The sequence below is a fragment of the Rhinichthys klamathensis genome, unplaced genomic scaffold (genome assembly GCF_029890125.1).
Source record: "Rhinichthys klamathensis goyatoka isolate OS25496 unplaced genomic scaffold, OSU_Roscu_1.1 h1tg000377l_1, whole genome shotgun sequence".
NCBI classification, from domain to species: Eukaryota; Metazoa; Chordata; class Actinopteri; order Cypriniformes; family Leuciscidae; genus Rhinichthys; species Rhinichthys klamathensis.
In genome coordinates, this window is record NW_026606884.1 from 87,187 (window position 1) to 112,500 (window position 25,314).

A 25,314-nucleotide genomic window follows, 5' to 3' on the forward strand; every position below is an offset into this window, starting at 1 on the left:
TTGCTTGTCTGTGTGATTTGTCCTGATGTTCGGATCTGTGGTTCCGCTGTGTGTTGATCCGTGTTCCTCAGCGGTGTTCCTCCAACATGTTCTTCTCCTCAGTGTGTGTGTGTGTGTGTGTGTGTGTGTCCACTTCAGCTCTGAGAGCGTGAGCTTTTCATCTACTGTAAGAGACGCTTTAGAGTCTGTCTAATCATAAACACCCAATTCATACTGTGAAAAAATAAATGTGTATAATAATATTTGTAAAATTAAGTTACATTATTTCTCTTTTTCTACTCATTCAAGTATTGTACTATTAGATGTATTATTTATTGTAATATAATTTTTATTTGCTCTTTTTTTTAATCAGGTTTGTTTGAGTTTGACTTTTTGAAATCAACCCCATGAAAACAGTCATATCTTTATAGATGTTGTTGAAAACAGTGTGTGAGGTGATCTGTGTCTGTGAGGAGAAACGTCAGATTCCTGTATCTGTAAATGTGCTAAAGTCCTGGAGTTAGCGAGAGTCTGAAGGCTGAGCGGTCAGTGTGAGTTCCTCAGTTACAGCGCTCACACACGAGTTAGTCTGACACTCGCCGGCTGTGAAACCGGCTCTTCGGCTTTTATTTACATTTTTTCATGGTTTTCTCTAAGCTTTTCCTCTGACCCGTTTGAACAAGCTTTAGTGACGAGAGTTTTGACTTCTTGCTCTCCTGTAGAAGTCTTCTGCCACGTCTCGCAGGATTCAGGGAGTGTGTGTGTGTGTGTATCTCAGAGGATTGTGTGTGTGAGCATCAGAGGATTGTGTGTGTGAGCATCAGAGGATTGTGTGTGTGAGCATCAGAGGATTGTGTGTGTGAGCATCAGAGGATTGTGTGTGTGAGCATCAGAGGATTGTGTGTGATTATCAGAGGATTGTGTGTGAGCATCAGAGGATTGTGTGTGTGAGCATCAGAGGATTGTGTGTGTGAGCATCAGAGGATTGTGTGTGAGCATCAGAGGATTGTGTGTGAGCATCAGAGGATTGTGTGTGTGAGCATCAGAGGATTGTGTGTGTGAGCATCAGAGGATTGTGTGTGTGAGCATCAGAGGATTGTGTGTGTGAGCATCAGAGGATTGTGTGTGTGAGCATCAGAGGATTGTGTGTGTGAGCATCAGAGGATTGTGTGTGTGAGCATCAGAGGATTGTGTGTGTGAGCATCAGAGGATTGTGTGTGTGAGCATCAGAGGATTGTGTGTGTGAGCATCAGAGGATTGTGTGTGTGAGCATCAGAGGATTGTGTGTGTGAGCATCAGAGGATTGTGTGTGTGAGCATCAGAGGATTGTGTGTGTGAGCATCAGAGGATTGTGTGTGTGAGCATCAGAGGATTGTGTGTGTGTGAGCATCAGAGGATTGTGTGTGTGAGCATCAGAGGATTGTGTGTGTGAGCATCAGAGGATTGTGTGTGTGAGCATCAGAGGATTGTGTGTGTGAGCATCAGAGGATTGTGTGTGTGTGAGCATCAGAGGATTGTGTGTGTGAGCATCAGAGGATTGTGTGTGAGCATCAGAGGATTGTGTGTGTGAGCATCAGAGGATTGTGTGTGAGCATCATAGGATTGTGTGTGTGAGCATCAGAGGATTGTGTGTGTGAGCATCAGAGGATTGTGTGTGATTATCAGAGGATTGTGTGTGAGCATCAGAGGATTGTGTGTGTGAGCATCAGAGGATTGTGTGTGTGAGCATCAGAGGATTGTGTGTGAGCATCATAGGATTGTGTGTGTGAGCATCAGAGGATTGTGTGTGTGAGCATCAGAGGATTGTGTGTGTGAGCATCAGAGGATTGTGTGTGAGCATCAGAGGATTGTGTGTGAGCATCAGAGGATTGTGTGTGTGAGCATCAGAGGATTGTGTGTGTGAGCATCAGAGGATTGTGTGTGTGAGCATCAGAGGATTGTGTGTGAGCATCATAGGATTGTGTGTGTGAGCATCAGAGGATTGTGTGTGTGAGCATCAGAGGATTGTGTGTGTGAGCATCAGAGGATTGTGTGTGTGAGCATCAGAGGATTGTGTGTGTGAGCATCAGAGGATTGTGTGTGAGCATCAGAGGATTGTGTGTGTGAGCATCAGAGGATTGTGTGTGTGAGCATCAGAGGATTGTGTGTGTGAGCATCAGAGGATTGTGTGTGTGAGCATCAGAGGATTGTGTGTGTGAGCATCAGAGGATTGTGTGTGAGAGCATCAGAGGATTGTGTGTGTGAGCATCAGAGGATTGTGTGTGAGCATCAGAGGATTGTGTGTGAGAGCATCAGAGGATTGTGTGTGTGAGCATCAGAGGATTGTGTGTGAGCATCAGAGGATTGTGTGTGTGAGCATCAGAGGATTGTGTGTGTGAGCATCAGAGGATTGTGTGTGTGAGCATCAGAGGATTGTGTGTGTGAGCATCAGAGGATTGTGTGTGTGAGCATCAGAGGATTGTGTGTGTGAGCATCAGAGGATTGTGTGTGTGAGCATCATAGGATTGTGTGTGAGAGCATCAGAGGATTGTGTGTGTGAGCATCAGAGGATTGTGTGTGAGCATCAGAGGATTGTGTGTGTGAGCATCAGAGGATTGTGTGTGTGAGCATCAGAGGATTGTGTGTGTGAGCATCAGAGGATTGTGTGTGTGAGCATCAGAGGATTGTGTGTGTGAGCATCAGAGGATTGTGTGTGTGAGCATCATAGGATTGTGTGTGAGAGCATCAGAGGATTGTGTGTGTGAGCATCAGAGGATTGTGTGTGTGAGCATCAGAGGATTGTGTGTGAGCATCAGAGGATTGTGTGTGTGAGCATCAGAGGATTGTGTGTGAGCATCAGAGGATTGTGTGTGTGAGCATCAGAGGATTGTGTGTGTGAGCATCAGAGGATTGTGTGTGAGCATCAGAGGATTGTGTGTGTGAGCATCAGAGGATTGTGTGTGAGCATCAGAGGATTGTGTGTGAGCATCAGAGGATTGTGTGTGTGAGCATCAGAGGATTGTGTGTGTGAGCATCAGAGGATTGTGTGTGTGAGCATCAGAGGATTGTGTGTGAGAGCATCAGAGGATTGTGTGTGAGAGCATCAGAGGATTGTGTGTGTGAGCATCAGAGGATTGTGTGTGTGAGCATCAGAGGATTGTGTGTGTGAGCATCAGAGGATTGTGTGTGAGAGCATCAGAGGATTGTGTGTGTGAGCATCAGAGGATTGTGTGTGTGAGCATCAGAGGATTGTGTGTGAGCATCAGAGGATTGTGTGTGTGAGCATCAGAGGATTGTGTGTGTGAGCATCAGAGGATTGTGTGTGTGAGCATCAGAGGATTGTGTGTGTGAGCATCAGAGGATTGTGTGTGAGCATCATAGGATTGTGTGTGAGCATCAGAGGATTGTGTGTGTGAGCATCAGAGGATTGTGTGTGTGAGCATCAGAGGATTGTGTGTGTGAGCATCAGAGGATTGTGTGTGAGCATCAGAGGATTGTGTGTGAGAGCATCAGAGGATTGTGTGTGTGAGCATCAGAGGATTGTGTGTGAGCATCAGAGGATTGTGTGTGTGAGCATCAGAGGATTGTGTGTGTGAGCATCAGAGGATTGTGTGTGAGCATCAGAGGATTGTGTGTGTGAGCATCAGAGGATTGTGTGTGAGCATCAGAGGATTGTGTGTGAGCATCAGAGGATTGTGTGTGTGAGCATCAGAGGATTGTGTGTGTGAGCATCAGAGGATTGTGTGTGTGAGCATCAGAGGATTGTGTGTGAGAGCATCAGAGGATTGTGTGTGAGAGCATCAGAGGATTGTGTGTGTGAGCATCAGAGGATTGTGTGTGTGAGCATCAGAGGATTGTGTGTGTGAGCATCAGAGGATTGTGTGTGAGAGCATCAGAGGATTGTGTGTGTGAGCATCAGAGGATTGTGTGTGTGAGCATCAGAGGATTGTGTGTGAGCATCAGAGGATTGTGTGTGTGAGCATCAGAGGATTGTGTGTGTGAGCATCAGAGGATTGTGTGTGTGAGCATCAGAGGATTGTGTGTGTGAGCATCAGAGGATTGTGTGTGAGCATCATAGGATTGTGTGTGAGCATCAGAGGATTGTGTGTGTGAGCATCAGAGGATTGTGTGTGTGAGCATCAGAGGATTGTGTGTGTGAGCATCAGAGGATTGTGTGTGAGCATCAGAGGATTGTGTGTGAGAGCATCAGAGGATTGTGTGTGAGAGCATCAGAGGATTGTGTGTGTGAGCATCAGAGGATTGTGTGTGTGAGCATCAGAGGATTGTGTGTGAGCATCATAGGATTGTGTGTGAGCATCAGAGGATTGTGTGTGTGAGCATCAGAGGATTGTGTGTGAGAGCATCAGAGGATTGTGTGTGAGCATCATAGGATTGTGTGTGAGCATCAGAGGATTGTGTGTGAGAGCATCAGAGGATTGTGTGTGAGAGCATCAGAGGATTGTGTGTGAGAGCATCAGAGGATTGTGTGTGTGAGCATCAGAGGATTGTGTGTGTGAGCATCAGAGGATTGTGTGTGAGCATCAGAGGATTGTGTGTGAGCATCAGAGGATTGTGTGTGAGCATCAGAGGATTGTGTGTGTGAGCATCAGAGGATTGTGTGTGAGCATCAGAGGATTGTGTGTGAGAGCATCAGAGGATTGTGTGTGTGAGCATCAGAGGATTGTGTGTGAGCATCAGAGGATTGTGTGTGAGCATCAGAGGATTGTGTGTGTGAGCATCAGAGGATTGTGTGTGAGCATCATAGGATTGTGTGTGTGAGCATCAGAGGATTGTGTGTGAGCATCAGAGGATTGTGTGTGTGAGCATCAGAGGATTGTGTGTGAGCATCAGAGGATTGTGTGTGTGAGCATCAGAGGATTGTGTGTGAGCATCATAGGATTGTGTGTGAGCATCAGAGGATTGTGTGTGAGCATCAGAGGATTGTGTGTGTGAGCATCAGAGGATTGTGTGTGAGCATCAGAGGATTGTGTGTGAGAGCATCAGAGGATTGTGTGTGTGAGCATCAGAGGATTGTGTGTGTGAGCATCAGAGGATTGTGTGTGTGAGCATCAGAGGATTGTGTGTGTGAGCATCAGAGGATTGTGTGTGAGCATCAGAGGATTGTGTGTGAGCATCAGAGGATTGTGTGTGTGAGCATCAGAGGATTGTGTGTGAGCATCAGAGGATTGTGTGTGAGCATCAGAGGATTGTGTGTGTGAGCATCAGAGGATTGTGTGTGAGCATCAGAGGATTGTGTGTGTGAGCATCAGAGGATTGTGTGTGAGCATCAGAGGATTGTGTGTGAGCATCAGAGGATTGTGTGTGTGAGCATCAGAGGATTGTGTGTGTGAGCATCAGAGGATTGTGTGTGTGAGCATCAGAGGATTGTGTGTGTGAGCATCAGAGGATTGTGTGTGTGAGCATCAGAGGATTGTGTGTGTGAGCATCAGAGGATTGTGTGTGAGCATCAGAGGATTGTGTGTGTGAGCATCAGAGGATTGTGTGTGTGAGCATCAGAGGATTGTGTGTGTGAGCATCAGAGGATTGTGTGTGTGAGCATCAGAGGATTGTGTGTGTGAGCATCAGAGGATTGTGTGTGTGAGCATCAGAGGATTGTGTGTGAGAGCATCAGAGGATTGTGTGTGTGAGCATCAGAGGATTGTGTGTGTGAGCATCAGAGGATTGTGTGTGTGAGCATCAGAGGATTGTGTGTGTGAGCATCAGAGGATTGTGTGTGTGAGCATCAGAGGATTGTGTGTGAGAGCATCAGAGGATTGTGTGTGTGAGCATCAGAGGATTGTGTGTGTGAGCATCAGAGGATTGTGTGTGAGAGCATCAGAGGATTGTGTGTGAGCATCAGAGGATTGTGTGTGAGAGCATCAGAGGATTGTGTGTGTGAGCATCAGAGGATTGTGTGTGTGAGCATCAGAGGATTGTGTGTGTGAGCATCAGAGGATTGTGTGTGAGCATCAGAGGATTGTGTGTGTGAGCATCAGAGGATTGTGTGTGTGAGCATCAGAGGATTGTGTGTGAGCATCAGAGGATTGTGTGTGAGCATCAGAGGATTGTGTGTGAGCATCAGAGGATTGTGTGTGAGCATCAGAGGATTGTGTGTGAGCATCAGAGGATTGTGTGTGAGCATCAGAGGATTGTGTGTGAGCATCAGAGGATTGTGTGTGTGAGCATCAGAGGATTGTGTGTGTGAGCATCAGAGGATTGTTTGTGTGAGCATCAGAGGATTGTGTGTGTGAGCATCAGAGGATTGTGTGTGTGAGCATCAGAGGATTGTGTGTGTGAGCATCAGAGGATTGTGTGTGTGAGCATCAGAGGATTGTGTGTGTGAGCATCAGAGGATTGTGTGTGTGAGCATCAGAGGATTGTGTGTGTGAGCATCAGAGGATTGTGTGTGAGAGCATCAGAGGATTGTGTGTGTGAGCATCAGAGGATTGTGTGTGTGAGCATCAGAGGATTGTGTGTGTGAGCATCAGAGGATTGTGTGTGTGAGCATCAGAGGATTGTGTGTGTGAGCATCAGAGGATTGTGTGTGAGAGCATCAGAGGATTGTGTGTGTGAGCATCAGAGGATTGTGTGTGTGAGCATCAGAGGATTGTGTGTGTGAGCATCAGAGGATTGTGTGTGTGAGCATCAGAGGATTGTGTGTGTGAGCATCAGAGGATTGTGTGTGTGAGCATCAGAGGATTGTGTGTGAGCATCAGAGGATTGTGTGTGTGAGCATCAGAGGATTGTGTGTGAGCATCATAGGATTGTGTGTGTGAGCATCAGAGGATTGTGTGTGTGAGCATCAGAGGATTGTGTGTGTGAGCATCAGAGGATTGTGTGTGTGAGCATCAGAGGATTGTGTGTGTGAGCATCAGAGGATTGTGTGTGAGCATCAGAGGATTGTGTGTGTGAGCATCAGAGGATTGTGTGTGAGCATCATAGGATTGTGTGTGTGAGCATCAGAGGATTGTGTGTGTGAGCATCAGAGGATTGTGTGTGATTATCAGAGGATTGTGTGTGAGCATCAGAGGATTGTGTGTGTGAGCATCAGAGGATTGTGTGTGTGAGCATCAGAGGATTGTGTGTGAGCATCATAGGATTGTGTGTGTGAGCATCAGAGGATTGTGTGTGTGAGCATCAGAGGATTGTGTGTGTGAGCATCAGAGGATTGTGTGTGATTATCAGAGGATTGTGTGTGAGCATCAGAGGATTGTGTGTGTGAGCATCAAAGGATTGTGTGTGTGAGCATCAGAGGATTGTGTGTGAGCATCATAGGATTGTGTGTGTGAGCATCAGAGGATTGTGTGTGTGAGCATCAGAGGATTGTGTGTGTGAGCATCAGAGGATTGTGTGTGTGAGCATCAGAGGATTGTGTGTGTGAGCATCAGAGGATTGTGTGTGAGCATCAGAGGATTGTGTGTGTGAGCATCAGAGGATTGTGTGTGAGAGCATCAGAGGATTGTGTGTGAGCATCAGAGGATTGTGTGTGAGCATCAGAGGATTGTGTGTGTGAGCATCAGAGGATTGTGTGTGAGCATCAGAGGATTGTGTGTGTGAGCATCAGAGGATTGTGTGTGTGAGCATCAGAGGATTGTGTGTGTGAGCATCAGAGGATTGTGTGTGTGAGCATCAGAGGATTGTGTGTGAGCATCAGAGGATTGTGTGTGAGCATCAGAGGATTGTGTGTGTGAGCATCAGAGGATTGTGTGTGTGAGCATCAGAGGATTGTGTGTTTATATTTATGTTCATCTACAATTTCCAACTATGAAACTCCGACTAGGAAATTTCGAGTAGGAAACTCATATTTATGATCATTCTGATAGCATGTGAAGGCAGCATCACTGTCTATAAAACATACAATATGCTTCAAATGATTATTCATACATGTAAATGCACTACTTTAATGACAAGGCGATGCAGCAGTTCTGGAGAAACTAATAAAGAAAAGTAGTTCAGCAGCAATCGTTCTGTAATAATCAATAAAATGAAAAGATCTCATTCTTTCCTATGATGAAATACTGATTTATGTGAGAAATCCTTCAAACTTCAAAGGTTCATGATTTATGTAATGCTCCTGTTAGTGTTTTTATGTCCGTGTGTTATGATGTTATGAAAATTTGCCAGTGTTTTGGTGGAACGAGCTTATTTTGAGACATATGAAGTGTTTTGTTGGTGAGATTAACCAAAATTCATCTTCGTAATGATTTCTGAAAATATTCATTATTGAACAATGCTCTTAGCGATTGAGAAAGTTTATGGCACGCAAAACTCGGGCATCAAAATGATCTCTGAGTTTCCCGGAAGTAAAAACTGAGGTTGTTCCTCTATGATTTCCGACTCTGAAACTTGTTCATGATCATTCCACCAACGCGTGACAGTTCATGAATTCATAAAAATAGAGGCATGAAAACCAATCAAATCCACAGATGGAAACGCTTTTGTTTGTTGACAGGGAATAGACTGTTCTTGAGTAGCTGCTCGACTCGACACACACACACACACACACACATTCCAGAAATTGTGTACGACATGCAGTTATCGCATTAAAAAGCTTAGCTTGTCTAATGGCTTCGGCTGCTGCTTCAGTATCCTAAACATTATTAGTGCGTTTGTTAAATGATGTCAGTAATTGCTCTGATTAGCAGTAATGACTCGAGGTCTCGTTAGAGGAGCTTCGTGTGGAGCGGCGCTCAGGGGTAATGGCCCTCATCCTCGATTACACACTTCCTGTCATCTCTGCGTCTGCTAAATTAGAAAATTGACTTCCTTGTCCGGCTTCTGGAGAACCTCCTGATGAACGTCTCGACCGGATCAGAACCGGCTCACAGTGAAGCGGTTCGACCCAGAGATCGAGTCGCATCAGAACCAGGCGTCTTCACACAATATATCGGCTACATATAAATAATACAAAGATTGAACTAATTAACGAAGTTACATTTAAGTAATCTGCAAAAATACATTTTAAATAATAAATTGAGTAGAACAAATACATTTTGATTTAAATAAAAACATTTGATAAAATTATATAAATAAATAATAATAATATTAAACTAATTAACTAAATAAACAAATACATTTTAATAAAACATTACATTTATTAAAATAAATACATTTTGATTTACATAAACTGGCATAAACAAAAGCTGCCAGATGAGCGGATGGAAATTGTGTTTTTGGTGGAAAAACCTTGAACTCAAATTTCTTTCCTTCATCATTTCTCAGGAAGGAAAGCATGATAAAGGGGTGTGTGTGTGTGTGTGTGTGTGTGTGTGTGTGTGTCTGTGTGTGTGTGTGTGTGTGTGTGTGTGTGTGTGTGTGTGTGTGTGTGTGTGTGTGTGTGTGTGTGTGTGTGTGTGTGTGTGTGTGTGTGTGTGTGTGTGTGTGTGTGTGATGCGGATCAGGAAGGAATCATCTTGGTCTGAGTGTCGAGTTCCTCGTTCCTGCGGGCGAAGCTGAAGCCGGACACGGAGATCAGTTTCCGATCATAGGCGTTTAACTCCTGATGTTCGACTTCGCCTCAGTGGATCAGATGTTACTGGGCCGTCTCCCTTCACACACACACACACACACACACACACACACACTCCTGTCCGAACCCTCGCATGAGAATCCTCTCACCTTTAAAACACAGGACAACACAATCTGTGTGTCGGAGATCTCACAGGAGCTTCCAGGACATCAGGAACAAACGCCTCGCTCCTTTGTGTGATCAGAAAGAGTCTGGTGTGATCTCATGCTTCTAGAGTAACATGTGGACCTCGGAGCGATTCCCACGACACACGAGCACGTCATACGCACACACACACACGCCTCGAGACCACACACTGAAGTATTGCTGATGTTAGACTCAGATTGAACAGCGACGGGACGCTTTATTGCTTCGTTTGAAGATGATCTCAGGGCAAAAACACGGATGTGAAAGTGAGAAAACCATTCAAACATTCCTGAATTATTACCCAGAATGCAGCAGTCGAAACACAAACTGATGGTTTGGTCGTTTTCAGACGGAGAGTAAATCTCATGATCTTTTCCTGCAATAAAGATGTTTTGAAACAGAACCCTGTGTCCTGTTCTCAGCTCAACGTCATCATCATGTGACACTGGATTCATCTGTGGGGTCAAAGGTGAAGGTGATGAAATGATTGACAGGTCACGGTGTGATTTGGTCACGTGATGCTCCTTTATCCCGATCGATATAACGACCCCGCGATCAGACCTGGATGAAAACTGATGGGTTATTATCGTGATTTCGTCAGATGTCGCTGCTGATTCTGTGATTGGTCGAGAGCTTCTGTGTCATTTTGTCTAATTGATCCAAATACGGATTAGTTTGACTAATGTGTTTCAGGCTGTAAACTCATTCTGATGTTTAGATGCTGAACTGTGTTTAGACCCGCTGATGTTCATTTATTGATCATCATAATTTTTAATATTCCCACAGGCACATTTTGATGACATCATGTGGAACGGGTCAGCGACTGATGAACTGCTGCTCTTTCTTTAGGCCTACTGTTCACTTACTGTTTACTAACTGTTTACTTACTGTTTACTAACTGTTTACTTACTGTTTACTAACTGTTTACTTACTGTTTACTAACTGTTTACTTACTGTTTACTAACTGTTTACTTACTGTTTACTAACTGTTCACTTACTGTTTACTAACTGTTTACTAACTGTTCACTTACTGTTTACTAACTGTTTACTTACTGTTTACTAACTGTTTACTTACTGTTTACTAACTGTTCACTTACTGTTTACTAACTGTTTACTTACTGTTTACTAACTGTTCACTTACTGTTTACTTACTGTTTACTTACTGTTTACTAACTGTTTACTTACTGTTTACTAACTGTTTACTAACTGTTTACTAACTGTTCACTTACTGTTTACTTACTGTTTACTTACTGTTTACTAACTGTTTACTTACTGTTTACTAACTGTTTACTAACTGTTTACTTACTGTTTACTAACTGTTTACTAACTGTTTACTGTTTACTAACTGTTTACTTACTGTTTGCTAACTGTTTACTTACTGTTTACTAACTGTTTACTAACTGTTTACTGTTTACTAACTGTTCACTTACTGTTTACTTACTGTTTACTTACTGTTTACTAACTGTTTACTTACTGTTTACTAACTGTTTACTAACTGTTTACTTACTGTTTACTAACTGTTTACTAACTGTTTACTGTTTACTAACTGTTTACTAACTGTTTACTAACGGTTTACTTACTGTTTACTAACTGTTTACTGTTTACTAACTGTTTACTTACTGTTTACTAACTGTTTACTAACTGTTTACTTACTGTTTACTAACTGTTTACTAACTGTTTACTAACTGTTTACTTACTGTTTACTAACTGTTTACTTACTGTTTACTAACTGTTTACTTACTGTTTACTGTTTACTTACTGTTTACTAACTGTTTACTAACTGTTTACTTACTGTTTACTAACTGTTTACTTACTGTTTACTAACTGTTTACTAACTGTTTACTGTTTACTAACTGTTTACTAACTGTTTACTGTTTACTAACTGTTTACTGTTTACTAACTGTTTACTGTTTACTTACTGTTTACTAACTGTTTACTAACTGTTTACTGTTTACTAACTGTTTACTAACTGTTTACTAACTGTTTACTAACTGTTTACTTACTGTTTACTAACTGTTTACTGTTTACTAACTGTTTACTGTTTACTTACTGTTTACTTAATGTTTACTAACTGTTTACTTACTGTTTACTAACTGTTTACTTACTGTTTACTTACTGTTTACTAACTGTTTACTAACTGTTTACTGTTTACTAACTGTTTACTGTTTACTAACTTTTTACTGTTTACTAACTGTTTACTTACTGTTTACTTACTGTTTACTAACTGTTTACTAACTGTTTACTAACTGTTTACTTACTGTTTACTAACTGTTTACTTACTGTTTACTTACTGTTTACTAACTGTTTACTGTTTACTAACTGTTTACTAACTGTTTACTGTTTACTAACTGTTTACTAACTGTTTACTGTTTACTAACTGTTTACTGTTTACTAACTGTTTACTGTTTACTAACTTTTTACTGTTTACTAACTGTTTACTAACTGTTTACTTACTGTTTACTAACTGTTTACTGTTTACTAACTGTTTACTAACTGTTTACTTACTGTTTACTAACTGTTTACTGTTTACTTACTGTTTACTTACTGTTTACTCACTGTTTACTTACTGTTTACTAACTGTTTACTGTTTACTAACTGTTTACTAACTGTTTACTGTTTACTAACTGTTTACTAACTGTTTACTTACTGTTTACTTACTGTTTACTAACTTTTTACTGTTTACTAACTGTTTACTGTTTACTTACTGTTTACTAACTGTTTACTGTTTACTAACTGTTTACTTACTGTTTACTTACTGTTTACTAACTGTTTACTTACTGTTTACTAACTGTTTACTTACTGTTTACTTACTGTTTACTAACTGTTTACTTACTGTTTACTAACTGTTTACTAACTGTTTACTAACTGTTTACTGTTTACTAACTATTTACTAACTGTTTACTAACTGTTTACTAACTGTTTACTAACTTTTTACTGTTTACTAACTGTTTACTGTTTACTTACTGTTTACTAACTGTTTACTTACTGTTTACTAACTGTTTACTAACTGTTTACTTACTGTTTACTAACTGTTTACTTACTGTTTACTTACTGTTTACTAACTGTTTACTTACTGTTTACTTACTGTTTACTAACTGTTTACTTACTGTTTACTAACTGTTTACTTACTGTTTACTAACTGTTTACTCACTGTTTACTAACTGTTTACTGTTTACTCACTGTTTACTATAGGGCTGTCACTTTTTATTCGATATTCGAATATGCATTCGAACATGACGTGAAATATCCGTAATCGTACTATAAATAAACTAACCGGTTTTTAAAGTGCCATGTTTAGCGCGTTTGTTTTTTATTTTATTGTTTGCCATCTCATCCAGTAGCGGGCACTCTAAACGTATTGTAGCGTAAGCTCATGACCAAATCAAGCGAATAATAGCCAACAGCCACCCTGTTTTGAAAATGGAAGATAACGCACAGAACGGCCAGCCTGAGCGGATCATTTCTGCCCCAACTCATCTAAAAAGTAGTGTCTGGAAATGGACAATCCGATTGATGAATCCGAACACGGTGTTTACATGAACGATACATTAAAGTAATGTAGTTATATGTCACAAGATTCAAATCGGAATTGATTTTTTGACATGCGCACACTGCACGAATATGCCGCTGTTCGCGCATAACTATTCTCTTCTATTGGTTCTTTATTTGTTTTAAACAGCAGACTTAATATTTATCCGTTTCTGGTCATGATTTGGAGACGATGAGCATGATTTGCCGTGCTGCTTATATTGATCACGGAGTAAAACCCCACGCCCAAAACCAGTCGTCTGTGGATGAGAATCTGAAACAAGTACTGGTGGGACGTTGTTCTGCTCCACTTCACAAACGCTGAGTGAAATGAGATTTTTTCAATAACGGAACACTCATTTATATGACACTTTATTCAACAGGAAGAACAACTCGCTCCGTGCGTAATACGTCATTGCACATGCGCAGTCCTTTTAGTTTCGGTTTTCAATCCGATCAAGTGTTTACATGTTCTCTCGATCGGATTACAAAAGGAGTAAACCATCGGATCGATTAAGGTGTTTACATGAAGGTTTTTTAGTCCGATTGAGCCGTCAATCCGATTATAAGGGTTCATGTAAAGACGCGCAAATACCTGTGTGTGCCAGGCACGTGTGCGCGCTCCGAGCGCGTGTTCTCCACCGCGGGGAACATCGTCAATAAAAAGAGAGCCGCACTTGATCCAGATCAAGTTGATAAATTGGTGTTTCTAGCAAACAATATTAAGAAATGAATTAGGCTAGGCTATATAGGCCTTACTCCTGCTGCTGTTTAAGTTGTCACGTTATTGTTTGTGCCGTGCTGTTCCGCTTCAGTTTTTTCCCATATGTAGCCTAATTTTGTGATTGGCTATGCATAGTGGCACTTCATATAGATTAAGTTGATAACTTGCTGTTTAAAACATTAAGTAAAAAAAAAAAAGTTCAGACAGGCCTGAGTCCTGTTTATGACTGTCAGACTGTTAATAAATGTGTGATCTCCGTTACGGTGTTTTTTTGGGGGGGTTTTGGTGGGGGTGTGGGGCGCTCGTAGATATTCGAATATATTCGAATACATTGCTTGATATTCGATATCCATTCGAATTAGATTTTTCTCAAAAGTGACAGCCCTAGTTTACTAACTGTTTACTGTTTACTCACTGTTTACTAACTTTTTACTTACTGTTTACTAACTTTTTACTTACTGTTTACTAACTTTTTACTGTTTACTAACTGTTTACTGTTTACTTAGTGTTTACTAACTGTTTACTTACTGTTTACTGTTTACTAACTGTTTACTGTTTACTCACTGTTTACTAACTGTTTACTGTTTACTCACTGTTTACTAACTTTTTACTTACTGTTTACTAACTTTTTACTGTTTACTAACTGTTTACTGTTTACTTACTGTTTACTTACTGTTTACTAACTGTTTACTGTTTACTCACTGTTTACTAACTGTTTACTGTTTACTCAATGTTTACTAACTGTTTACTGTTTACTCACTGTTTACTGTTTACTCACTGTTTACTAACTTTTTACTTACTGTTTACTAATGGTTTACTTACTGTTTACTGTTTACTTACTGTTTACTAACTGTTTACTGTTTACTTACTGTTTACTAACTGTTTACTGTTTACTTACTGCTTACTGTTTACTTACTGTTTACTGTTCACTTACTGTTCACTTACTGTTTACTTACTGTTTACTTACTGTTTACTAACTGTTTACTGTTTACTCACTGTTTACTGTTTACTCACTGTTTACTAACTGTTTACTGTTTACTCACTGTTTACTGTTTACTCACTGTTTACTTACTGTTTACTAACTGTTTACTGTTTACTAACTGTTTACTGTTTACTTACTGTTTACTAACTGTTTACTGTTTACTTACTGTTTACTGTTTACTTACTGTTTACTTACTGTTTACTTACTGTTCACTTACTGTTCACTTACTGTTTACTAACTGTTTACTGTTTAATTACTGTTTAATTACTGTTCACTTACTGTTCACTTACTGTTTACTTATTGTTTACCTACTGTTTACTTACTGTTTACTGTTTACTTACTGTTTACTAACTGTTTACTGTTTGCTAACTGTTTACTGTTTACTCACTGTTTACTGTTCACTTACTCACTGTTTACTAACCGTTAACTGTTTACTTACTGTTTACTGTTTACTAACTGTTCACTTACTGTTCACTTACTCACTGTTTACTAACCATTAACTGTTTACTTACTGTTTACTGTTTACTAACTGTTCACTTACTGTTCACTTACCGTTCACTTACTGTTTACTGTTTACTAACTGTTCACTTACTGTTTCCTGTTCACTTACTTACTGTTTACTAACTGTTTACTCTTTACTTACTGTTTACTGTTTACTTACCGTTCACTTACTGTTTACTAACTGTTCACTTACTGTTTACTAACTGTTCACTTACTGTTTACTAACTGTTCTCTTACTGTTTACTGTTTACTAACTGTTCACTTACCGTTCACTTACTGTTTACTGTTTACTTACTGTTTACTGTTTACTAACTGTTCACTTACTGTTTACTGTTTACTAACCGTTCACTTACCATTCACTTACTGTTTACTGTTTACTAACTGTTCTCTTACTGTTTACTAACCGTTCACTTACCGTTCACTTACTGTTTACTAACCGTTCACTTACTGTATACTGTTTACTTACTGTTTACTGTTTACTAACTGTTCACTTACCGTTCACTTGCTGTTTACTGTTTACTTACTGTTTACTAACTGTTCACTTACTGTTCACTAACTGTTTACTAACTGTTCACTTACTGTTTACTAACTGTTTACATAATCAATATGATGACACCAATCATCTTTTCTATGTTTAGGCTTTTAAAGTCACTTTAAAAAACTGGTGAACATTGTAAAGGTCATCATGAACACATGGAGATTTACTAGAATCTCAAGAATGTTTAGAAAATAGATGAATCTATAAAAACTTAAAGGGGTGGTTGATTATGATTTCATTTTTCTACATTTACATTTATTCATTTAGCAGACTACACCGAGCTTCTTCACGGGTTAGTGACATCACAAACCCTAAAATTGACATAACCCCGCCCCCAGGTTAGTGACATCAGAAACCCTTAAATTTATATAACCCTGCCCCCAGGTTAGTGACATCACAAACCCTAAAATTGACATAACCCCGCCCCCAGGTTAGTGACATCACAAACCCTAAAATTGACATAACCCCGCCTCCAGGTTAGTGACATCACAAGCCCTAAAATTTACATAACCCCGCCCCCGGGAACACGCAGCGCATGTTGAGAGTGTAGTCGAGCACATTTGTGAGTTCAAGCTAAAGCTGTCGCATCCGTGTTTTCACATTTATTGCAATACAGTTCGTAACACAAATGCAATATCATGTCACTCTGTAGGAATCTTACAACAGTTCCCACACGAGCGATTTATAGATCATCATGACAGAATATGGTAATCAATGACTTGAAGATAGTTAACTCCACATCAGCTGCATTCATTCATCAACTAACCATTCAGAAACGTCCTGTTGCTTCTTCATGTTATCACTTCTTCTCTCCATCACTGACTCCGGTTTAAACATAAAAGGCTAAACGTTTTTGATATTTTCAGAACGTGTGTGAGGTAATCGGAGCTGCTAACAAACACACACACACACAAGCTCTTGAAGCTCCGCCTCCTGTGCCGGGAGCAGCAGCTCATTTGCATTTAAAGGGACACACACGAATCAACGTGTTTTTACTGACCCTCAAAAAGGGACAACTTTAACATACTGTACAAAATGATCTGTGGGGTGTTTTGAGCTAAAGCTTCACACACACACACACACACACACTGGGGACAACAGAGACTTATTTTACATCCTGTAAGAAGGGGCATTATACCAGCCCTTTAAGATTGTACAGTTCAACATGCAGGCTGATGTCTATGAATCATTACTGTACTGGACACACCAGAGGATCATTCAGTAATATAAACCTCATGAATTTCCCCTTATTAAAAGGAAATATAGTCCCTCTGAAATGTTCATCAGTGGTGTGAAGCAGACGATGGGCAGAAGAGTGTTCCTTCAGATGCTCAGTGTGAGGGAGCGGACGCTGCCGGCCGGGATCTTGGCGTCTGCAGTTTCTCCTCGGATGCGGAAGATCACGCGTGTGCTGGACGGGATTGTTGCCGTGGCGATGAGCGGTTTCCCCAGCCAGCCCTGCGCTCCTCGCCGGTACATGGAGACGGTGACCTGCACACACACAAGCCCTGGACATCAGACACACACACTCAGCCTTCACTCGACCACTCGTCTACTCGCATGACGTTTCCTCCATTTGGCTCAAGTGTTCAAGCAGGCGTAAACACTGCAAGTGTGTGCAGAACTTTTGTTTACTTGATGGGACACACTTATAGTCTTGCAAAAAAATGCAAGTCTTTACAGAGCTTTTATTTATTATATTTTCAACATTTTGCATTTTAAAATAAACTTCTACATGTCTGTTCAGTAACTAACAGAAGACACACATTTACAATTGTGGTGCTTCTAATTAAGGGATAAAAACAGTTGCAAATGTTGTACAAAACAGGCCTACACACACCATACTCATACACACCAATGACATGTGCAACACTTTATGTTTTTACTACCAATTATATGCATCTAATTAATTTAAATGACAGTGGATCGCACTGAAGCTGATTGGGGATAGTGTGTGTTTAGTGTGCATTAAGGGCACTTTAAGGACAGTCCTGCACACACACTTCCTGTCGCACGCGCTCGCCAGTGGCCAAGACCACACGTGTGTGTATTTGGACAAGCCGTGTGTAACACAGTCTGCCGTGACCCCTGAGGGTCGTCGGGTCACGACCCTGACTGTGACCTCTGTGGGCTCGTCTGCACTAAACACACACAGCGAACGCTGAACCGAAAAGATTCTCTGTCGTTCATGTGAATGGTGAAGTGAGGGATACTCAGTCGAGAACACACACTCAGTCGAGAACACACACTCAGTCGTGGACACACACTCAGTCGAGAACTGAACAGAAGCTGGATCTTCTTCACGGAGCGTCACATAATGGAGGAAAAACACTTGAGCATCAAAGACGACGCCGATTTGAAAAGCAGATCTGTGGATTACACTCATGAGTCCCGGCGCTCGTCTCCGGGTCCGTGTGTGTGTGTGTGTGTGTCACACAATGGCCGCTTAATGAGATTCACACATCCACAGATAATAGACGCGTCGATCCGAAGGAGTATTTCCAGCCTCACAGGATTAAAACCATTCTCTTTTCATGGCTTGATTTTCTTTCATTCTTGATGCCCACAATTTTTCAATTATGTTTTTTCTAGCCATCCATTCTTTCATCTGAGGAGAAGTAAATTGGCAAAGGGTTTGTTAATGGAGGCGGAGATCAGCGTTCGCTGTGTGTTAAAGCTCTTTTAAAACGCACACACACAGACAGACACACACACACACAGCCACAAAAAGCCAAGAGACCTTCACATATGTATGTGTGTGTGTGTTGTTTTAATATTGGCCTCCCAATGCAGCTAACCCACACGCTAACGTCCCCGTGATCCACACACTGCACACTTTTCTTGTCTTGTTCTCCAGCTCAAATATCCTAACATTCTTAAACACGGAGCGTCTGTGTTTAACTCTGCAGCTCAACGACTCTCTTCAGGCTCGATTCATGCCGGATCGAATTTGACCTCACAAACATTCCTAATGGCATTAGACGAGCCGCACGCACACGACTGCTGCCCTGTAACTCCATTTAGCAGCCAAATCGGGTTTAAAGACCTTATTGATGCCCAGTGTTATTAAGTGTGATTATCAAAACAACAGACAATGAGGCAGAGTGTCCACTAACCGGTTTATCTCTGAGCACAACAGATGGAGAAGCTCTGCAGAACGAGGAACTGCAGATAAAGACCATTTCAGATAAATATCAAAGCACAAGTTCTGATAAAAACCTGGCTAATCGCATTTTACAGCAAATGAGGGATTAAAGGAGAGCGACAGATTTTATCAGGAAGTAGACGTTCATTAAAGTGCCTCATTTCTAGCAAAAACACTCCACACGCCTGACATCGGTCAAACCCAGCGGCAGATTAACTTACAAAGCGCTGGTTAGTGTGGGTCAGTCAGCTGCTGCTGGTTAGTGTGGGTCAGTCAGTTGCTGCTGCTGGTTAGTGTGGGTCAGTCAGTTGCTGCTGCTGCTGCTGCTGCTGCTGGTTAGTGTGGGTCAGTCAGTTGCTGCTGCTGGTTAGTGTGGGTCAGTCAGTTGCTGCTGCTGGTTAGTGTGGGTCAGTCAGTTGCTGCTGCTGGTTAGTGTGGGTCAGTCAGTTGCTGCTGCTGGTTAGTGTGGGTCAGTCAGCTGCTGCTGCTGGTTAGTGTGGGTCAGTCAGCTGCTGCTGCTGGTTAGTGTGGGTCAGTGAGCTGCTGCTTCTGGTTAGTGTGGGTCAGTCAGTTGCTGCTGCTGGTTAGTGTGGGTCAGTCAGTTGCTGCTGCTGCTGGTTAGTGTGGGTCAGTCAGCTGCTGCTGCTAGTTAGTGTGGGTCAGTCAGTTGCTGCTGCTGGTTAGTGTGGGTCAGTCAGCTGCTGCTGCTGCTGCTGGTCAGTGTGGGTCAGTCAGTTGCTGCTGCTGGTTAGTGTGGGTCAGTCAGCTGCTGCTGCTGCTGCTGCTGCTGGTCAGTGTGGGTCAGTCAGTTGCTGCTGCTGGTTAGTGTGGGTCAGTCAGTTGCTGCTGCTGGTTAGTGTGGGTCAGTCAGCTGCTGCTGCTGGTTAGTGTGGGTCAGTCAGCTGCTGCTGCTGGTTAGTGTGGGTCAGTCAGCTGCTGCTGCTGGTTAGTGTGGGTCAGTCAGTTGCTGCTGCTGGTTAGTGTGGGTCAGTCAGCTGCTGCTGCTGGTCAGTGTGGGTCAGTCAGTTGCTGCTGCTGCTGCTGCTGGTCAGTGTGGGTCAGTCAGTTGCTGCTGCTGGTTAGTGTGGGTCAGTCAGCTGCTGCTGCTGGTTAGTGTGGGTCAGTCAGCTGCTGCTGCTGGTCAGTGTGGGTCAGTCAGTTGCTGCTGCTGGTTAGTGTGGGTCAGTCAGTTGCTGCTGCTGCTGGTCAGTGTGGGTCAGTCAGTTGCTGCTGCTGCTGGTTAGTGTGGGTCAGTCAGTTGCTGCTGCTGCTGGTTAGTGTGGGTCAGTCAGTTGCTGCTGCTGGTTAGTGTGGGTCAGTCAGCTGCTGCTGCTGGTCAGTGTGGGTCAGTCAGTTGCTGCTGCTGGTTAGTGTGGGTCAGTCAGTTGCTGCTGCTGCTGGTCAGTGTGGGTCAGTCAGTTGCTGCTGCTGCTGGTTAGTGTGGGTCAGTCAGCTGCTGCTGCTGGTCAGTGTGGGTCAGTCAGTTGCTGCTGCTGGTTAGTGTGGGTCAGTCAGCTGCTGCTGCTGGTTAGTGTGGGTCAGTCAGCTGCTGCTGCTGGTTAGTGTGGGTCAGTCAGTTGTTGCTGCTGCTGCTGCTGCTGGTTAGTGTGGGTCAGTCAGCTGCTGCTGCTGGTCGGTGTGGGTCAGTCAGCTGCTGCTGCTGGTTAGTGTGGGTCAGTCAGTTGCTGCTGCTGGTTAGTGTGGGTCAGTCAGCTGCTGCTGCTGGTTAGTGTGGGTCAGTCAGCTGCTGCTGCTGGTCAGTGTGGGTCAGTCAGTTGCTGCTGCTGCTGGTTAGTGTGGGTCAGTCAGCTGCTGCTGCTGGTTAGTGTGGGTCAGTCAGCTGCTGCTGCTGGTTAGTGTGGGTCAGTCAGCTGCTGCTGCTGGTTAGTGTGGGTCAGTCAGTTGCTGCTGCTGCTGCTGGTTAGTGTGGGTCAGTCAGTTGCTGCTGCTGCTGCTGCTGGTTAGTGTGGGTCAGTCAGTTGCTGCTGCTGGTTAGTGTGGCTCAGTCAGTTGCTGCTGCTGCTGCTGCTGCTGCTGGTTAGTGTGGGTCAGTCAGCTGCTGCTGCTGGTTAGTGTGGGTCAGTCAGTTGCTGCTGCTGCTGCTGCTGGTTAGCGTGGGTCAGTCAGTTGCTGCTGCTGGTTAGTGTGGGTCAGTCAGTTGCTGCTGCTGGTTAGTGTGGGTCAGTCAGCTGCTGCTGCTGGTCAGTGTGGGTCAGTCAGTTGCTGCTGCTGCTGCTGCTGCTGGTGGTTAGCGTGGGTCAGTCAGTTGCTGCTGCTGGTTAGTGTGGGTCAGTCAGTTGCTGCTGCTGGTTAGTGTGGGTCAGTCAGTTGCTGCTGCTGCTGCTGCTGGTTAGTGTGGATCAGTCAGTTGCTGCTGCTGATTAGTGTGGGTCAGTCAGTTGCTGCTGCTGGTTAGTGTGGGTCAGTCAGCTGCTGCTGCTGGTTAGTGTGGGTCAGTCAGTTGCTGCTGCTGGTTAGTGTGGGTCAGTCAGCTGCTGCTACTGGTTAGTGTGGGTCAGTCAGCTGCTGCTGCTGGTTAGTGTGGGTCAGTCAGTTGCTGCTGCTGGTTAGTGTGGGTCAGTCAGCTGCTGCTGCTGGTTAGTGTGGGTCAGTCAGCTGCTGCTGCTGGTCAGTGTGGGTCAGTCAGTTGCTGCTGCTGGTTAGTGTGGGTCAGTCAGCTGCTGCTGCTGGTTAGTGTGGGTCAGTCAGTTGCTGCTGCTGCTGGTTAGTGTGGGTCAGTCAGTTGCTGCTGCTGGTTAGTGTGGGTCAGTCAGTTGCTGCTGCTGCTGGTTAGTGTGGGTCAGTCAGTTGCTGCTGCTGGTCAATGTGGGTCAGTCAGTTGCTGCTGCTGGTTAGTGTGGGTCAGTGTGGGTCAGTCAGCTGCTGCTGGTGGTTAGTGTGGGTCAGTCAGCTGCTGCTGCTGCTGGTCAGTGTGGGTCAGTCAGTTGCTGCTGCTGGTTAGTGTGGGTCAGTGTGGGTCAGTCAGCTGCTGCTGCTGGTTAGTGTGGGTCAGTCAGCTGCTGCTGCTGCTGCTGCTGCTGCTGGTCAGTGTGGGGCAGTCAGTTGCTGCTGCTGGTTAGTGTGGGTCAGTCAGCTGCTGCTGCTGGTTAGTGTGGGTCAGTGTGGGTCAGTCAGCTGCTGCTGCTGGTTAGTGTGGGTCAGTCAGCTGCTGCTGCTGGTTAGTGTGGGTCAGTCAGTTGCTGCTGCTGCTGGTTAGTGTGGGTCAGTCAGTTGCTGCTGCTGGTTAGTGTGGGTCAGTCAGCTGCTGCTGCTGGTTAGTGTGGGTCAGTCAGCTGCTGCTGGTTAGTGTGGGTCAGTCAGTTGCTGCTGCTGGTTAGTGTGGGTCAGTCAGCTGCTGCTGCTGGTTAGTGTGGGTCAGGCAGTGGGTCAGTGTGGGTCAGTCAGCTGCTGCTGCTGGTTAGTGTGGGTCAGTCAGCTGCTGCTGCTGGTTAGTGTGGGTCAGTCAGTTGCTGCTGCTGCTGGTCAGTGTCGGTCAGTCAGTTGCTGCTGCTGGTTAGTGTGGGTCAGTCAGTTAATGCTGCTGCTGCTGGTTAGTGTGGGTCAGTCAGTTAATGCTGCTGCTGCTGGTTAGTGTGGGTCAGTCAGCTGCTGCTGCTGTTCAGTGTGGGGCAGTCAGTTGCTGCTGCTGGTTAGTGTGGGTCAGTCAGCTGCTGCTGCTGGTTAGTGTGGGTCAGTGTGGGTCAGTCAGCTGCTGCTGCTGGTTAGTGTGGGTCAGTCAGCTGCTGCTGCTGGTTAGTGTGGGTCAGTCAGTTGCTGCTGCTGCTGCTGGTTAGTGTGGGTCAGTCAGTTGCTGCTGCTGGTTAGTGTGGGTCAGTCAGCTGCTGCTGCTGGTTAGTGTGGGTCAGTCAGCTGCTGCTGCTGGTTAGTGTGGGTCAGTCAGTTGCTGCTGCTGGTTAGTGTGGGTCAGTCAGCTGCTGCTGCTGGTTAGTGTGGGTCAGTCAGTGGGTCAGTGTGGGTCAGTCAGCTGCTGCTGCTGGTTAGTGTGGGTCAGTCAGCTGCTGCTGCTGGTTAGTGTGGGTCAGTCAGTTGCTGCTGCTGCTGCTGCTGGTCAGTGTCGGTCAGTCAGTTGCTGCTGCTGGTTAGTGTGGGTCAGTCAGTTAATGCTGCTGCTGCTGGTTAGTGTGGGTCAGTCAGCTGCTGCTGCTGGTTAGTGTGGGTCAGTCAGCTGCTGCTGCTGGTTAGTGTGGGTCAGTCAGCTGCTGCTGCTGGTTAGTGTGGGTCAGTCAGTTAATGCTGCTGCTGCTGGTTAGTGTGGGTCAGTCAGCTGCTGGTGCTGGTTAGTGTGGGTCAGTCAGCTGCTGCTGCTGCTGGTTAGTGTGGGTCAGTCAGCTGCTGCTGCTGGTTAGTGTGGGTCAGTCAGTTAATGCTGCTGCTGCTGGTTAGTGTGGGTCAGTCAGCTGCTGGTGCTGGTTAGTGTGGGTCAGTCAGTTGCTGCTGCTGCTGGTCAGTGTGGGTCAGTCAGCTGCTGCTGCTGGTTAGTGTGGGTCAGTCAGCTGCTGCTGCTGGTTAGTGTGGGTCAGTCAGTTGCTGCTGCTGCTGGTTAGTGTGGGTCAGTCAGCTGCTGCTGCTGGTTAGTGTGGGTCAGTCAGTTTCTGCTGCTGGTTAGTGTGGGTCAGTCAGTTGCTGCTGCTGCTGCTGCTGGTTAGTGTGGGTCAGTCAGCTGCTGCTGCTGGTTAGTGTGGGTCAGTCAGTTGCTGCTGCTGCTGGTTAGTGTGGGTCAGTCAGCTGCTGCTGCTGGTTAGTGTGGGTCAGTCAGTTTCTGCTGCTGGTTAGTGTGGGTCAGTCAGTTGCTGCTGCTGCTGCTGCTGGTTAGTGTGGGTCAGTCAGTTAATGCTGCTGGTTAGTGTGGGTCAGTCAGCTGCTGCTGCTGGTTAGTGTGGGTCAGTCAGCTGCTGCTGCTGGTTAGTGTGGGTCAGTCAGTTTCTGCTGCTGGTTAGTGTGGGTCAGTCAGCTGCTGCTGCTGGTCAGTGTGTGTCAGTTAGCTTAGCAGTTAGCAGCTAATTATCTGCTGGCAAAAAAACTATTTTTCTGGTTCTGACAACAACATTCAGTCAAGCAACACATCAGTTGTAAATTTAAGGCCATTTTTAGAGACTCCAGAAACATCTCCAACACTTCACCTGCGATCACAAATCTGTTCATACAGTTACTTCCATTTTCCCACTTTACTCTAAATGACTAACAGACTCACAAGTGGGTAAACTGATGTCCTCGGATAAACGAGAGACACGATGAGACCATAAACCTGTCGAAATTGACTCGCGCGTTTCCCCATCATCATCATCATCATCATCATCATCGTCATCCTCCACAGAACGCGCCTGCATCTGCATAATGAAGTGAACTCAAGCTCAACTTCTCAAGTTCCTTCAGTGAAAGCAAAGCGATCAGACGAGGCTAATGAAATCAAATGAAAAGCGTTAATAGCAATTAACTGAACACACAGATAATCTGAGCGCCCGGTCGTAGTTCTGAACAACCATTACGATGAAGTGCAGCCGCTTCAATTTGCAAGTCAACCAACAAAACTTGCACAATCGGTCAGTTGGTGGATGATAAAGTGTGTGCCGACAATAATAAAAACGATCAAAAAAGAGTGAAAGGACATAATCGTCCTCCTTCAGACAAATATATTCAAAATATGCATAACATAATCTGACCTCGATTATACAAGAATGGACAGTGATTATCTTCACATTCACACTGGTGTTGGTGTGTGATGTAAATGCTGATCTTGATTTCCTGAAGTGCGTCTGAAGGGCTGTTGAAGCAGGAACATGCACAGGTTTGAGGAGCTTCAGTCGTTAGGATGAAGAGATAATTACACAAGCTCTGATGGGAAACACGAGCAGCACATCTGAGTTTAAACCACGTCCGCTTCATAGAAAAAATGCACAAAAATCTAAAACTTTATGGCCAAAATAGAGATTTCAGAGCAGATTATTTTTCTTATTACTACTAAACCTTATTTATGTAACATATTTTAACTTCTATATATGTTAAGATATATTGGCCACTTATTTTTTTTTTTTTAAGTATATTTCAGAAAATACAGTATTGTCCATAAGTGACGTTCAAAACTGACATCTTTACCTTTTATTCAAATATTATTATAAATGTGTTACAGGTTTTGTAATCATATTGCGTAGTTGTGCTACGAGTCGACTGTTTTATTTATTTAGTTTCTTATAATTCTACATTCATCCAAAGAAATTATGAACATATGCAAAAACAAGAGAGAACGAACCAAATATTAATAACT

At 43.9% G+C, this 25,314-nt stretch overlaps 1 protein-coding gene across 1 annotated transcript in view; it reads right to left on the bottom strand.

The window, feature by feature from the left end:
* Positions 1-17,184: 17,184 nt before the first annotated feature.
* si:zfos-911d5.4 (uncharacterized) overlaps positions 17,185-25,314 on the bottom strand; it is an 18,787-nt gene continuing 10,657 nt past the window's right edge. The window contains exon 7 of the mRNA XM_056233782.1: positions 17,185-17,377. Coding sequence (XP_056089757.1) covers positions 17,210-17,377 — 168 coding nt within the window. The 3' untranslated portion in view covers positions 17,185-17,209. The remainder of the gene's footprint in view (positions 17,378-25,314) is intronic.